Genomic DNA, 15,971 nt, shown 5'->3' on the forward strand with positions numbered 1-15,971 from the left:
GAAGGAGTTACACTGCATTTCATATGCAGTCATACTGATTGATAATATTGTTAACTTTTAATGTAAGCTACCTGTGATTTTACTGAAAGCTTATTTTAGGGCCAGCAGACAAATGGTCAGAGAACACTACAAACATATTCAGCAAGACAGCGAGCGCTACAGCAACCTCGCAAATAAAATAATACAATGTTATTTCTCTGATTTTCGTTGACAATAGACTTGATTGTAGAAAACAAATGTCGCACACTCTGGCTCCGTATGAATTTCTTATATTTTGATGATGTTTGGCCTTTGGGCTTTCTTTGTCATGATCAACAAACATATTGAGACACTGGTACATTAGGGTGAGCAAAAAAATCAAGACCTTTTTAAACATTTAAAACCAGAGTGTGTACACTTGTTTTCTACAATGCAAGAGCTCAACAAGTCTGCATTTATACCAATTTCTCTCAGCTGAGAATGTGTATCACTCAGAGAGAGATTATTGACTACAGAGTGATGATAAAGGATTTGATTGATTGATGACTCTGATCATAAACTAGTCTGGACCAGGTTAGTCACGCAGCATTAGGGCTGTCAATGAATATTCTAAATTCGAATTTAAATTCGAATATGAAAAAAAATGGACCTTCGAATGTGAAAATTGATATTCGATTGTGGAGAGAGAAAAAAAAACACCACTGCAGCTGTCCTCTTTGCGAGTGGGCGTTGGCATCAGACGCGCATTTCTCCATGCTGGTCGACAAGCGGTTCTGCTCCCAGCTGTTGTCTCCGTCACCCGGCTTGACACATTCGCTCGCGGCTCGTGCAGAAAATAGACCAGACGCCGAAACGATCGCTGCAGGGTGCGAGCCGGTCATGGTCCGGTGCTTCGAGGCTATTCGCAGCGCTTCCGCGGGCAGTGTGGTCACGGGTCAGAGGGGGGGGGCGAGCGAGAGGTCCGCGGTCCTTTATAACGTAATGTTATAGATAATTGTTTTATGTGTTTTAATGTGTAGGTATGTAAATGTTTTCAAAGACGTTTATGTTGAAATAAAAATACCTACAGGTAGTTATGTTTCATATACAAGTATGTTTCCTTGTATTAGTTTGCCCTCTTGTGGACATAATGCAGAAAAATAAATATTCGAATGGGTCGAACCTATGAGTTATTTTTAGAAGGAATATTCAAACGTCATTTTTGAGCAATTTTGACAGCCCTACGCAGCGTATATTTCCACAGTGATATCGCCAGGTTAAAAGAGAGCCGACTTTGTGACATTAAAAACTCTGACTATAGACTCAACATATCTCGCCAACCCATGATGCTATTCTCACCTCTTGGTACACCCCTTTGGAGCAGGATACAACACACCAAGCCTGAAATGACTCCCTCTATCAATATGACTATTTAATTTTATAAGTAATAATTTTATGCTAAAATATTGTTGTTTTTTAAATTCATTTTTGGGATTTCCTGCACGACTGAAGGTGATCTGACCTGTACACTGCAGGTTGCAGCGATGACTCCATCCACCGGCGTCTCTGAGAAAGGGTCGAACATCCTGTCTGACCGCCGCATGAAGTCGGGCTTCAGCAGGTACCTGACGCACACACACAACAAAAGTTTTCTACCTTCTAGAGTAAATGTGGGAACACTGATGTTATGAAACACATAATCCTGATACTGAAATGCCAGAATGTTTATAAATATTTTAGTTTCAATTAAGCAGTCTATCGGGAATAAGGAGGTACAGTATAGGAAGGCACTAGGGCTTTGTGTGTGTTAACCCGGGGCCCAGCAGAGGGGCATTAGGAATGATGGGCGTCTGCAGAAGCCCTGATCTTCCCACATATGAGATTTCCAGCATTAGCAGTGAAATCTGTGCCCTCAGGGACAGTATTAGAGCCGAGGGACGCAGACAGGAAGAGATAGATGACTGCAGAGAGCCTCAGAGGCGGGTTAAGAGGAGCCCGCTTCTCCAAAGCACTCATTGGCTCTCGGGGCAGACAGTAGCTACGGTCGCTGCTGGCAACCACTAATGAGATGTGACAAGCTTTAATTGATGAGCTTTGGAGAAGGGAGGGATGGGATGGATGGAAACGAGCTAAGGACAGGAGCGTGGAGCTGTTCTCACCCGCAGGAGCCGTTGTACTCGTACTTTCCCTGGTTCAACTGCATGGCCAGATCTACGAGAGACAGGATGAGAGAAGTGTTCAGGAACTAGACACAGTTACTCACACAGACATTTAATCTGAAAACAATAACAGTTTATTTCCGCCTTTATCTGCGGAGCTTTTTACATCTTCCTCCTTTTCTCCCTCCAACCATTCATCCCTCCATCACAAACTCCACCTCCTGTGTGACCCCCCCTCCAGGCTCACACATGCTCAGCTCCCAGCAGGCCATATGGTCCGACCCCCTTTTGCCTCTGGCTATGGGGCAGCAGCTGTTTTCCAACAGGCATCACTCACTGCATAGGTGTGTATGTGGAGCAGCAGCTCATGAAAGTGTGTGTGTCTAACAGAAATAGAGTGAACAGATGAAGTGGGTGAGTGCAGTAGGAGGTGTCATGCATGCATAATCTGATGCTGCAAAAAAAATGACATGCACTTGCAGAGATGAGGATCTAATTTGTGTTATGTGTCCACAGGTGTGTGTGTGTGCAGTTATGCAAGACAATGATAGACCCTGGTGAGGATCTATGTTTATGTCAGTATGGTGAAAATGTTTATTTACCTGATCTTACATATAGTGTTGTTTTTCTAGAGAGAAATAGCCAGAAATAGCAGCATGGTTTCCCAAAACAACATTTCTGCATTCTCATTTGTTTGTAATGGTCTCGGCATGTGTTGTAGGCTGCTGCCTGCATTCATTTAAGATTTCCTTAATCCTGCTCAGTTGCTCACGTCATGTATTTTATGCTTTTTTTTTTGGCACCTGTCAGTCTGCTTTCATGCTGTCATGTAATTTTTTGCTGTGTCACCATTAAAGGTCCAGTGTGTAAGATTTAGGGGGATTTAGTGGCATCTAGCTGCGAGGATTAGGGGTGAGTCCGTTTACACGTGTTTGACATCATAAACGGTTATGAAAAATTAGTACACGAAAAACTTTTTTTTTTTTTTTTTTTTTTTTAGGGGGAGGGGGTGACACTAATTGTTGACTAACTGTGAATATGACAAGAAATGGTATGAGACCGGGTTTGGCAATAGGTCAGTATCCTACATGCTCCGTTCTATTACTAAAACGGGGCATTCGTTAAGGGGGTCGTTCGCCAGTGGGCTACAATGAGTACCAGGCCATCAAATCACAGCATCCACGGTGAGAGGACACGGAATTGTTTGTGCTTTTACACATAGGCCGGTGGTGAAGTGGCACACATGACTCATGCTACGGACGGACGGACGGACAGACGAGCCACGTATCTCAGTGCTGCTTAAAAACAGGTAATACATCTGGCTACATCTTTCCCACATCAAATATCTGTGATCGCCTACACCCGCGTGCGTAAAAGCGCACACAATTCCGTGTCCTCTCACCGCGGATGCTGTGATTTGATGGCCTGGTACTCATTGTAGCCCACTCTTATAAGACCCAATAATAATAATCAGTTACTGTGGGCCTATATGCCATGCCTTTTAATACAATTACCAGAGGAGTTCGCTGAAAAACAGGTCATGTCAGCCTGAATTACTCGCGTGCATCCCCAGTGAAAATCGCTGACATGCATGGGAAATACGGCTTCTACAGGCTCGCCATAGCTCACTGTCAGGACTCAGGGACCAGAATTCGGGATGGGGGACCGTCGGAATGGCGATATTTCGGAGTGGCGGCCTGTAACCGTTGGTTAAATGGCCCGTTCGTTTGGTATTCGGATAACTGGGGCTTTACTGGTATAATGCAATAGCACCACCCAGCGGTGAAACCCGTGTACACGTTTACACGAAAAAAAATGACCCACTCTAAACGTTTAGAGATTTTTGTACATGAACTCACCCCTAGTGAGGATTACAGATTGCGACCAGCTGAAACTTCTCCCGGTAAGAATTCTGATGTTGATTGTTAAGGAGGTTTTTGTTGTTGTTGTTGTTTTGTTTTTTTTTATCAGTGATTTAAATTGATTAAAAAGACTTAATAAATCAGTTTTGTGCTACAAATTTGTGTTTCTCTGATGCTGTCCGGCTCATTGGAGACAGGCCACAGACCCGGTGATTTACATCTCATGAAAATGTGAATGTTCCTATCTGGAGCAACATGACCACCTCCATGGTCCCTGTGTAGATACAAATAGCTCATTCTGAGTTAATACAACAGTTGTCATTTTCATGTGATCATACACTAAAGAAAACACACTTTAGTGTACAGACTCAGTTCACCCAAATTAGCTCCGAACACAGATCTCAGTGTCTGCAGTTGTCATTGAAACTATCTAAGCCCAAGTAAAATCTGTGGATAATCCAGGGGGAACTGGGACGTTATTTCTGGAATTACATGTTGCTGTCAAATATTTTGTTTCCACTATATCAGAGTGCTGGTAGAAGTTTCAGGCGCAGCTAGCCAGTGGTGTAATGAAGTAATCATACTTTGTTACAGTACTTTTGTGATGAGTTCAAACAAAGCACAAATTTAAATCAAATTGAAAACCTATACAAAGAAGATGTTTTTGGCAGATATACAGACAAGGAAAGGTTGTGTTAGGGGAATGCACATTTATTTTGTAACACTGGGTGGTACTTGGACTGTAAATAGACCAGGAATGGTTGTATATTAGTTGTAAATAAATTTGGGAATTTGTTGAAATAATATACGAGTCAAAAGAAGAAATGTAAGAAAGGGGTAAGTTTAACTTCTACTTTGTCTTGCTTGTCTTTTTAATTCTGATTCTAAATAAAGTCATTCATTGATAGATGAATGAAGGAGTGGAACACATTTTTTTAAGGATTTTGCTCTTTAAATCCTTTAAGTTTTTAAAGATGTAATTTTTCTACAAGTGTGATATACGATCCATTTTGAAGCTGGTGTACATGTTCTCAAAATTCTGACTGCTTGCTTTTTTATTAACAACATTTACTTGCACTTTCACTTTCTGTACTTAAGTATAAAATTAGTTTTGATACTAACGTACAGTAAATATCAGATACTAACAGACTTTTACTTAAGTAATATTTTAATAGGTAACTTTAACTTCTACCAAAGTCATTTTCTGTTGAGATATCTGTGCTTCATCCACCACTGCAGACATCTGAAACCTTAAAACCAGCGGTAAGTGAGAAAATATGCTTTTTGTAATTTAGGTGAACTGACCCTTTAAACTAACATTTCCATCTGGGTCTTTATTAAGTCCAAATGTCCTTCTTGTTATTATTGGCACATCTATATTTGGCTGTGATGTGGGGGAGTGAGGGTTGTTGATTAGTGGGTGTGTGTTCATGACGACACACACAGAAGATGCTTTCAGTGTCGTATGAACATGTGAGGTCACAAGTTCACTGCATGCTGCTCTGTCTTAGATCAGAAGGTTAACTGAGTGCTTGCATTTGTTTACGCGTGTGTGCTTGTGATGTGTATCTGCTGTGCGTGGAGTGCTTGATATGGGTGTGTGTGTGAGGTCAGAGGTCCCATGTTGTGTGCTGTGGTACCTGGGGTCTGGAAGTTGAGTGAGACCATCTGGCAGCCCGCGTTCCAGAAGATCTGAGGCATGTAATTACTGGAGTCCACCCGGCCTCCTTTGGGGTAGATACGGCTCATCTGACGCTTGTTGTAGCTGCACTGACGCTCAGGAAAGTTTTAAAAAGGGAGAGCATGTTTGTTCCAGCACATGTGTGGGTATGCATCTGAGTGCATGTGCGTGTGTGTGTCAAATAGAGTGCAGGACTATTTTTAGTGTGAACAGCTTGGGTCAAGCAGCCCCATCGAGAGACGGAGAGTGAGAGGCAAAGTTTTTGTGTGTGTGTGTGTGTGTGTGTTTGTGTCGGGCCAAGTCACACAGTCCAAAGGCACACCGGCCTCCAGAGGCCTCCAGTTCTTTTCCGAGAGCAGAGTGGAAACAAATATGGTTTTAAAAAAAAAAAAAAAAAATCACATCAGTTCTGACCCGCCGTTCGGCTCTCATTTAGGTGACCTCGATCTATTAAGTTAAAACTCTGAATTTATTACAAAGTCTTAGTGTTAGGCCCCGATCACACAAGAAGTGTTTTGCACGCACCAAAATGCCTTTTTAAAAAGAAATAAAATAAAATTCAATGCCACTAGTATAAAAAAAAAAAAGTTTGCTGTGCCTTTTTATTGTTGCCAGACGACCATGCCATCACCTCCTTACCCTTACCTTCTCGTGTATTTAATCTACAGTTTATTTATTTTTTAAGTTTCAGTATCTAGTCCCTGACATGTTGAGGCAGAGGGTGCTGTCTGTAGCTCTGGTTGAGGGTGAGAGGCTGTCAGCAGATCTGTCAGCAGATCTGTGTGGGTACATGAGACCCTAAAAAAGAGGCTGGATCATGGGGAGTACCACCAGTTGGTCCAGGAGCTTCTCCTCCATCATGGACGTTTACAGGCAGATTTTAGGATGACTCAGGGGCAGTTTGACAACCTGCTGTCTATCATCAGGCCGTATAGCTCTGGGTATCCAGCAACCACTACCACCAGTTTCATCTCTCAGATAATCCGATTCGACAATGCGAAAAAGAGATGACGTGTGTTGAAATTTGAGTTGAAATTTTTTTAACTCAAGAAGTTTAGAAGTGCTTCGGCAAAAATGCCAGGTGCCTAGAGCACAGAAACAGCGAGCAAAAAGCTTCATCCTCATTAAAAACAATTACAAAAAGCTGCCTCCAGCTGCTAAAATACTTTCTGTGTGATCGGGGTCTCACTCAGGTGATTCAGCAAAGAATAGTGGAAATTTCAGTCGTGGTGATCTTCACAAAAAAATTCCAAAATGTTTTAAATTAAAGACGACTTCCCCCTGTAGCCATTTGTATATGAATTACTCACCTTGTGTTTGGTTGAATTCATAAGAAAACAGTTTTTCTCACATGTCTCACAGTGAACCAAGAAACCAAAAAAGGAGATATTATCATGAATTGCAAGCAAAACATTTGTTTACAAACTCTCAGAAACTCCTGCAGTATAAACCAAGTCTCATTTAACCAGTTATAGGCTCTGTACTTCACAAACACATGCAACCTTACTTCCAAACCTTACTACTTAAAACACAGCTGCCTAAACAGTCTTGAGCACAGATGTGTAGTATGCCTGGGCAGGACGGAGCTCATGTGGAACCTTGCTACTCGTATGCAAGTGTGTTAAATGTATGTGTTTGGGAAGTACAGAGCAAACAAGTGGATAAATGAGACTTGGATTATACTGCATGAGTTGTGTGACAGTTTGAGCTGTGATATAGTTTTGGTGTATTAAACATGGCCACCAAGACTTCACTTCATCAAGAATTTTCTGTTTTTGGATTCCTCATTCACTCTGACGACCTGTGTGAAACAATGTTTTCCTCACAAATTCATCGTAAGACGAGGCAGGTACTCGATGTACAAATGATCACTTTGTGGGTGATGTATTCCTCCCTGTTCAGATAAATGCAGCACAGCTATGATTTGAAGCTCAAAGGATACTTGACAAACTCGATGGCGTTGGTCTTCAGATAGCCCAGACCAACAGACTCGTTAAAAGATGACATGTTATGGTGGATGTTTCTCTCTGCAAGACAGAGAAAAGGAAATGAACAGTGTTGCATTTTGCCTTCACCCAGAGCAACACTTACAAGAATCAGATCACAGCAGAAACACATCAGGAGGACGTCAGAGCTCACCCTCTGCCACTTCAAAACTCTGGAACTTGACGGGCTGTGCGTAGTTGACCATGGCTGACAGATATGGGTGGATGTTCGTGGTGGCTCCTACGTAGGTGTACTGCGCTATCAGAGCCTCTTCAGAGTCCTCCGCCTCTTCTCCACCCTGCACAGGACAGGTACAAACATGTTTCACACACTTTTGAATTGAAACAGATGTTAGTTTGGTTTTTACTACAAGGTGACTAAAAGTGTGTGTATGATAAAGTGCAGTGGCCGTCTTGTGCTTGCCTTCTTGTTATTGTCTTGGTCAGAGGCCTCCGAGATGTCTGTGGCGTCTGTCGCTTCTGTGGCTTCAGATATCTCTGTCGCTTCATCGTCAGGCACCTGGAAACACAGACAGGACAAAGCGCTGCATTAAATGTTCCCTCTCAATCCATGTCAGTACGTTTGGCACGGTCTTAAATGACGGACGTAGGCACCCTAAAAATGAATAATTTAAGGAGAAAAAATTCCTACTTTGGTTTCAGTCAGCACTTCACTGGCTTTTGACCACATAGGTAAAGATATAATGCTCTTCTTCTACACTGACCTCAACACTGCCATCTAAAAATGGATATATTGATGTTGGTTATTGGTCAAATAAGTTGTTGCATATTGGATGTCGGCAAAAAAGACAATATCTTGCATTCTTTGTACATAATTTCACTTTATCTCTGGAGTTGTTGGAGCAATAAAAGTTGGTTCTTACTCTTCTATGGATACAAACCTTTGTATACATTTTGGATTTCTTTAAATGTACAGGATTTGGCTTTAAAGGGGCAGCTCACCTCAGAGAGAGTGTTGGAGATATTGGCCATAGAGATGTCTGTCTTCTTTCCAATTAGGATTGCCACATTTGATTTTGTAAAAACTGGGATATTTGACGTGCAACGCAGGGTGTTAAACCACATCTGCAAATATACCATGTGACCAGCTGCCTCTGTTACCTCTTTTTCTATAAACAGCACTACAGGTGAGAGGAAAAATGTGTATATTTGATTGTGGGGTGAACTGTCCCTTTAAAATATCCTTAATTTAAAGGCTCTCTAAGTCTTCCTAAGCTTGGAAAGTTTTTGTCACATACAGCAAACATGTCCTCACGATCCACTGGCTACATGTCACTGAGGTCAATTGTGGTTTCAATTATGTGTTTTTGGATGTTTGAATCTGGGGGGGCATGATAACACTGATAACATTGTTGAACGTAAACAGAAGTGACGCCCAATGGTGCTTAGTGTGCCTTTAAGGCAGTTATTACAGGCGGTGTACAAGGGGAATTGACCTATGGCTAAGCCACGCCCCCTCCACTCACTCAGACAAACTATCAACATTCAGTGACCGGCGCTATGGCAGGTGTCACAGTACACGGCATTTCACAGGAGGCAATTGATGATTTTTGGGGACATAACGATCAGATGTCATTGAGAAGTAACCAAAAGGGCCTAAACTACGCATTGGAGGGATATATTCATCATTTTATTGTTGAGAAGGTCGATGAAAAGCTTAAATTACAAGCCAAAATTTACAGGTCACAGTGTACGCTTGTGAACTGCATCTGGTTGCCGTCACCATCAAAGACAACAAGTTAAAGTGCCACTGAAGTTAAGGTTTTTGGCTCAGAATATGAGAAAAGGATAACGGCCTTTTTACCATCTTTACCAAGAGTGTCTCTCCGTTAGTTTGGTGCTACAGTATTTACACTGAATCATTCAGCATAACGTTTGCCAACCTTTGTTATCTCTGCCATTACAGATAAGTTAATGAAGCTAAGCTCCAGAAGTTAACGTTAGCTTAACTAGAGCCCTTTGGACAACAGCTAACAATGATGTACCATCACCAAAGTACAAAACTAGAACAAAATAGGCTAATGAACTCCCAGCAAACAAGGTGACATGATGAACAACGCAGCTAGGAGCTAACGTTAGGCTAACTTTAGCTAACGTTAGCTAGAGATGTTAAAGATAACTTTATATTTCTTTCCAGCAAAGTGACAATATGTTGCCTCAAACACAATGTTGACTTACCTTAGAACAGATGTAGACATCATTGTTAATCTTATTCACGTTGAGTTGATGTTGTGGTCTAACGTTACCACACAACTTTATCCAAAGGAGACACTTTTCTCGCTTGAGATGTGGTTTAAAGTGTAAAAATACACCTGGTCGCCCAGCCTCTCAGGATACCTTGTGTCAGAGTTGCATGTACCCCATGCACACCGTTTGACCATTTTTAAACTTCAAATCTCTGAAAAAGCTCATAAAACCGAACAAAACTGACTTTCTGTAATGCATTTCAATGGACGTCCAGGCAGAGAATGTCCCAGTGTATGGGAATGGCTATACGCACTGTGATTGGCTCATCACGTTTGAGGGCGGGACTTAGCCATAGGTCAATTGACGTTTCCACTGCGGGACTTCTCTGTTCTATATTTAGGTAAGGTAACAAAAGGAAGCAACCCTTTACAGCTCTGAGGCCATTTCTAAATCTCCCAGTCTGCCCAGTGAGATCTACTGGAACCCTGAGGCATGACTGGTTTATTTCAACACTTCAGGAGTCAAACTGTCTTTACAACTCACCTTCTTGATACTGTTGCTGCGTTCCTCCTCCTTCGTCGAGCTGACAGCGTTACTCTGGGACACACTGTTGGGCTCTTTCTCAGTGGTCGACTCTGACAGACTGCTGGGTGTTTCTGAATTCAAATCCTTATCCTCACCGTCCTTTTCTCCTGCGCACACACAAACAAAAACACATTTATAATTTGCAGCACAGATTTTCACCAAACATTAATATTTTTGGGTGACTAAAAGCATCCAGTCTTTATATGAGCGAGCTGTTGAGCAGTCTTACGTCACTGTGTGCAGCTTTTTGAGGATTTCTTGTTTGTTCTTTAAACTTTGTGATCTTTATAAAATCAAATTAAAAGCCATTAAAATGTGTTTTAAGAGATCTTTGATAAGGTGTGTTGTGTACATGTCAGCATAAAACTCTTCCTCCTTTACACAGACTGTCGTGTGTCTGACCGTTCTCTGTGTCCTCTTCATTCTCTTCTCCCATGATGATGGCGGGGGTGTTGGTCTCTCCTGCCTCCATGTGTTTCTTAAAGGCCTCTAGCTGTTCTGTAGAACACACACACACACACACACGTTAAACCAATAAACCACATAATAAATAAATTTATTTGATATTTAACGAGTCCACAGGCTGAGTCATGTACGTACTCTGTTCAACTTCAGGTTTCAAGCGTTTGTTTTTGATGAGGATTTTGCGTTTGAGGTCATTTGGAGAGGGTAACGGGCGCGCAGATTCAATCTGCCACACAGAAAATAATCACACATTTAAATACTGAGAAGTCGTCATCATCATGCAATCAACTCTGAGAGACTGTGTGACTCACAGAGAGCACTTACAGGGAAGTTTTCCAGAGGCTGTTTGAGGAGGAAGTCACCGAAGATCTCCTCACAATACTTGGCCATCTTGTACTGCTGCGGTTTACTGGTGACAAACACATAAAATAAAAAAAATCAGGGTGTCAAATATCAAGCAAATGAATTTAATGTTTTTTACACAATTGAATTGAAGGTGAATGCATTGTGTCCATGGACTGTATCTGTAAGAAGCTCTTAACAGTAGCAGAATCATGATGCATTAACACCAGTCGCACACACACCTGCAATGGTTTTCAAAGGACAAAATAACAGGGTACTCTGAGGTCACAAATGCCGTCTCCTTGATGGCTTGGACAACATCCTGTTGGGAGAGGAGGAAGAAGACAAAGAGGAGTGGATGAGAGGAGGAAGAGGATGGGGCTGTGACATATGCAATACCATATTCTTAACACAGGGGGGCAGCCAAACCTAACGCAACAATATTGAAGCAGCCCGGAAACTAATCAACTGTTGTAGTGAACAGTGATACTGTGTTGCTGTGTGTGTGCTGTGTGTTTGTGCGTTCACCTTGAACAGGATGTCTGTGCACATGGCCTTGCCATGAGTGATAATGGGCTCCTGGTCCTCTCCTTTTCCATCCCAGCAGTCCAGCTCCACACACCTGACAGGATGGAAAACACACTCACTGTACATAACTGGATCCACCGATAATGTTGATGTAATTATATGATAGAGTGCTGCAGGAATGAGCCCAGTTCAGACCAAAGATTCGTGACAAGACAAAACCATTTTAAAAGTTGCAGCGGTGTGAACTGGCCGGTCTGAGCTCGACTTAAGCCAGCTGATGATGTCACCTGCAAGTCAGGTGGTCAAATTGCCAGCGGCTGGTTTTAGAACGTAGAGTATATCACCTGTTTCAACAGCTAATTGGCTCGTAATGAAGTCCACTGGTCAAGTCACAATGACCGCAAGTGGGTTTTTGGTTAAGAGGCCTGAAATAAGGGCTGTGGTAAAGCTTAAGGTATTTACACGTTTTGTTCTACCTGGGCCCTGGGCCCTGTTTTCCGATCTACTTTTGTCTAAATGAGTGATAGGATGTTCAATATGTGACATTTCTCCAGTACGAAGCTAGGGCTGACCTGCCTGCAGCCCGTGAGCGCACGCTATATTAAGTAATAGGGCACTCAGACAGCGTCAAACAACGTCAAAATACGTCCACTCAAAGTGCATTTTTTTCACACAGATAGGCTCGGATTGTTAGTATAATTATCTGACAACGTAACAGAAAGGAGAAATGAACGTCTGTGTTTACCTTTAGCTGGAATCGGACATATTTGTTGTGGCAAGTCAAAACACTTCTCTGCCTGCTCCCTCTCTCCTCGTCCGCTCTTCAATGAGCTCTGTGTCCGTGTACGTCCGTGTACTCCGTGTTCAAATAAATAATAATATATAATAAATATATAATATAATATATAATAAATAATAAATAAACGGGCGCTCATCAAATTCAAATGTCTCATCCAGATCCAGCTGGTCAAAATCGGGTAAAAATTCAGCCATGACTACTCCAAACAGTTGCATTTGTAAGCTCGCTCCAGCAGTAACTTCTTGCAACAACTCAAGTCTCGCGAGACCAACTGCTGTAAAACACCATAGACCAAAGAAGAAGAAGAATCTCGCGAGAGGTGAGATTTCAGAGCCAGACTTTCACTCTCTGAGTGAGTGTTTTGACTTGCCACAACAAACATGTCCGAATTTATTTGAACACAGAGTACACGGACGTACACGGACGCAGAGCTCATTGAAACTGAAGAGCGGACGAGGAGAGAGAGGGAGCAGCAACAGACAGAGGAACATGTCCAAATCCAGCTAAAGGTAAACACAGACGTTCATTTCTCCTTTCTGTTACGTTGTCAGATAATTATACTAACAACCCGAGCCTATCTGTGTGAAAAAAATGCACTTTGAGTGGATGTATTTTGACGTTGTTTGACGCTGTCTGAGTGCCCTATTATTTAATATAGCGCATGCTCACGGGCTGCAGGCAGGTCAGCCCTAGCTTCGTACTGGAGAAATGTCACTCATTTAGACAAAAGTAGATCGAAAAATAGGGCCCAGGTTGAAAAAACATTAGTTCCCCTTTAAGTGTCTGAACAAGTGGCTAAATGAGACTCAGAGATTATTAGATACAATAAATGTCATCATGCTGAACACAGAAACTCATCTACTCACTAGTCATCTTTACAGCCTCATTGTGTTTATTCTCCCGCTGCACTTACATTTCTTTGAAAAAGGATGTGAGAGTGGCAAATGACAAAGCCAGGGACACTGGCTGGATCAGGTCATGCTCATCCAAGTTCAAATTTAGTGGTGTTGACGTTGAAGTCAAGCTACTGTAGTGAAGTTTGTTTATAACCCAACGTTAGCTTTGTATTTCCTGCATTTGCATTACACTTCATTATTCTTAAATTAATTTGTAAAAAATTCTCTTGCTGAATAAAAAGTACTATAAACTTTTGTTTCCCACAGAGCTTCTTTTCTTCAATACTTTAAAATCCAATGGAAAAATGGGTCCAGTGGGTTTAAAAAAATCATCATCCTTGCAGCTTGAGAAGTTTTAGCGTCACTGTTTCCTGTTTGTACTGGGTGTGTCTGCAAAAAGACAGTGGGATGCATGTGTTTCCACACCATCACATCTTGACGGACCATGACACACTAACATACCTGCAGCCAGACAGCAGGACCTGGCGGTACATCTCTACAGAAGACTTCCCTCCAAACTGTCGCCCTGTCAGGTACGTGTTGTGGGAGGAGCTGATGAAGTAGTGGGCCAGCGGCTGGTCCATTTCCTGGTACAGCTCCAGCCGGTCCAAGAAAACTGGAGCATTTTCGTCTGACATCAGGTACCGGCAGAAACCGTCACTGGACATTAAACCTGTGGGTGGAAGTTGATAAAATTAACTTCTTAAAAAAGACATTTATTGCTTCAGACTGAAATATGAGAACCAGATAAAAATCATTTGGAGTCCTTAGATAAATAAATCATTGTGAATATTTATCAGTTTTCCTCATAAGTAGTAACATTTTGAGTATAGCAAACAGTCTTGTTGCGAAGCCTTTCATAATAATTAAAATAACTATTTAATTAGTAATATGATCTTATTCATCTCAAATTGTGACATGTGCAGGCTACAGGTGATTGAAAATGAGATGTTGGCAGATTCTGTGGTCATAAGGATGCTTCTGTGTCAAAATGATGTCTGGTAGCTTTTAGAGGTTGAACTGTTTGATGATGCGCTGTCTCTGTGAGCAACACCAGTTATCTATTTGATAAGAACAGGGGTAACACTTTATACTGAGGTACACATATTCACCAGTAACTAGCTGCTTAGCATCCACGTAAGCTGCATATTGGCTCTTTATTAGTCATTATAAAGCACTTATTAGGGCTTTACCTCACTGAACTACTGTGGGTCGCATGTGTGCAGTGTTCACACAGATAGCATTACTGCTGCAGAGCTGCCTGATTTGACTACTGTATTCCTGTCCACAAAAACATTATCAGAGGGCTTTTATTTTGAAACAGAAAGTGTTAAGGTAAACATGTAGACATTAAAACCATAGTGGAAGGTGGTGTGATGTCTACGTGATTAGCAAAAGACCATTTTCAGTGTTTATATTTGCTGAAAACTTTGTGCGTCAAAAAATAGGCGAGACTCTAAATCTCTAGATGTTCTGCAGCCTGAGGAGCAGCACTGCTCACGCGGGCATCGTGGCCTGTGCATCATCCTACATGACCATATTCTACAACTACTCAGCCATTAACTTAGAATTTTTCCTCAATAATCTCCTAAATACTGCTTGCTGACAGTAAGAACGTTGTTGTACATACATTGGAATGTAAACATAATCTGCTCAGTGTGTAACAAACTACAAAAGCTACAGTGCCCAAATAACACTAAACTAAGTTGAATTCAGAGAATGTCCCCACTCTAAAATGAAGTCTCGCTCGTAATTAATTCACAAGTCGTTTGGCACCTCTTAACCCAAACACATTTCTTATTCATTACAGCAAACAGCTGATGCAAACAACTCACCCCCTCCCTCTGGAACGCTCCCCAGACACATTCAAGTCTGCACCAACCTCACACTATTCAAATCTCTCATCAGAACTCATCTTTTCAAAACGGCTTTTAATGTGTGAATGATGTTGTGTATTTTACTGTATTCTTTAACTAGTGTAAAGTGTCCTTGAGTACCATGAAAAGCGCTCTTTAAATAAAATGCATTATTATTAATGCGCTTGTAGTTTTGCGTCTTATTACATAAGAAAAGATCCTATTTCTAAAGTGTTACCAAGAGAGAATGACTGTGTTTGTGGCACTAACACGTAATGAGGCTCACACTGGGAGAATTATATTAAGACTATAAGTCATGAACAACAACTTCCTTACTTCCCATCAATCCATCCATTTTCACCCGCTTATCCAGGGCCGAGTCGCGGGGGGCAGCAGGGTAAGTAAGGTACCCAAGACATCCCTCTCCCTAGCAACACTTTCCAGCTCTGCCTGGGGGACCCTGAAGTGTTCCAGACGAGATATGTAATCCCTCCAGTGTGTTCTGGGTCTGCCCCGGGGCCTCCTACCAGTGGGACGTGCCCAGAACACCTCTAACAGGAGGCGCCCAGGAGGATCCTGATCAGATGTCCGAACCACCTCAACTGACCCCTTTCGACGTGAAGGAGCAGCGGCTCTACTCCGAGCTC

At 42.0% G+C, this 15,971-nt stretch overlaps 1 protein-coding gene across 2 annotated transcripts in view; it reads right to left on the minus strand.

The window, feature by feature from the left end:
* The window catches only part of LOC125897181 (1-phosphatidylinositol 4,5-bisphosphate phosphodiesterase beta-4-like), a 146,496-nt gene that overhangs the window by 20,834 nt on the left and 109,691 nt on the right, over positions 1-15,971 (minus strand). For both annotated transcript variants that reach the window (XM_049590297.1, XM_049590296.1), the window contains exons 14-26: positions 13,931-14,141; positions 11,774-11,867; positions 11,488-11,567; positions 11,228-11,312; positions 11,039-11,129; positions 10,841-10,936; positions 10,397-10,545; positions 8,070-8,165; positions 7,800-7,944; positions 7,603-7,687; positions 5,620-5,744; positions 2,118-2,169; positions 1,481-1,583 (exon numbers count right to left, since the gene is read on the minus strand). In XM_049590297.1, coding sequence (XP_049446254.1) covers positions 1,481-1,583; positions 2,118-2,169; positions 5,620-5,744; positions 7,603-7,687; positions 7,800-7,944; positions 8,070-8,165; positions 10,397-10,545; positions 10,841-10,936; positions 11,039-11,129; positions 11,228-11,312; positions 11,488-11,567; positions 11,774-11,867; positions 13,931-14,141 — 1,412 coding nt within the window. The remainder of the gene's footprint in view (positions 1-1,480; positions 1,584-2,117; positions 2,170-5,619; positions 5,745-7,602; positions 7,688-7,799; positions 7,945-8,069; positions 8,166-10,396; positions 10,546-10,840; positions 10,937-11,038; positions 11,130-11,227; positions 11,313-11,487; positions 11,568-11,773; positions 11,868-13,930; positions 14,142-15,971) is intronic.

The sequence above is a fragment of the Epinephelus fuscoguttatus genome, linkage group LG11, assembly GCF_011397635.1.
Source record: "Epinephelus fuscoguttatus linkage group LG11, E.fuscoguttatus.final_Chr_v1".
In the NCBI taxonomy this organism is placed as follows: Eukaryota; Metazoa; Chordata; class Actinopteri; order Perciformes; family Serranidae; genus Epinephelus; species Epinephelus fuscoguttatus.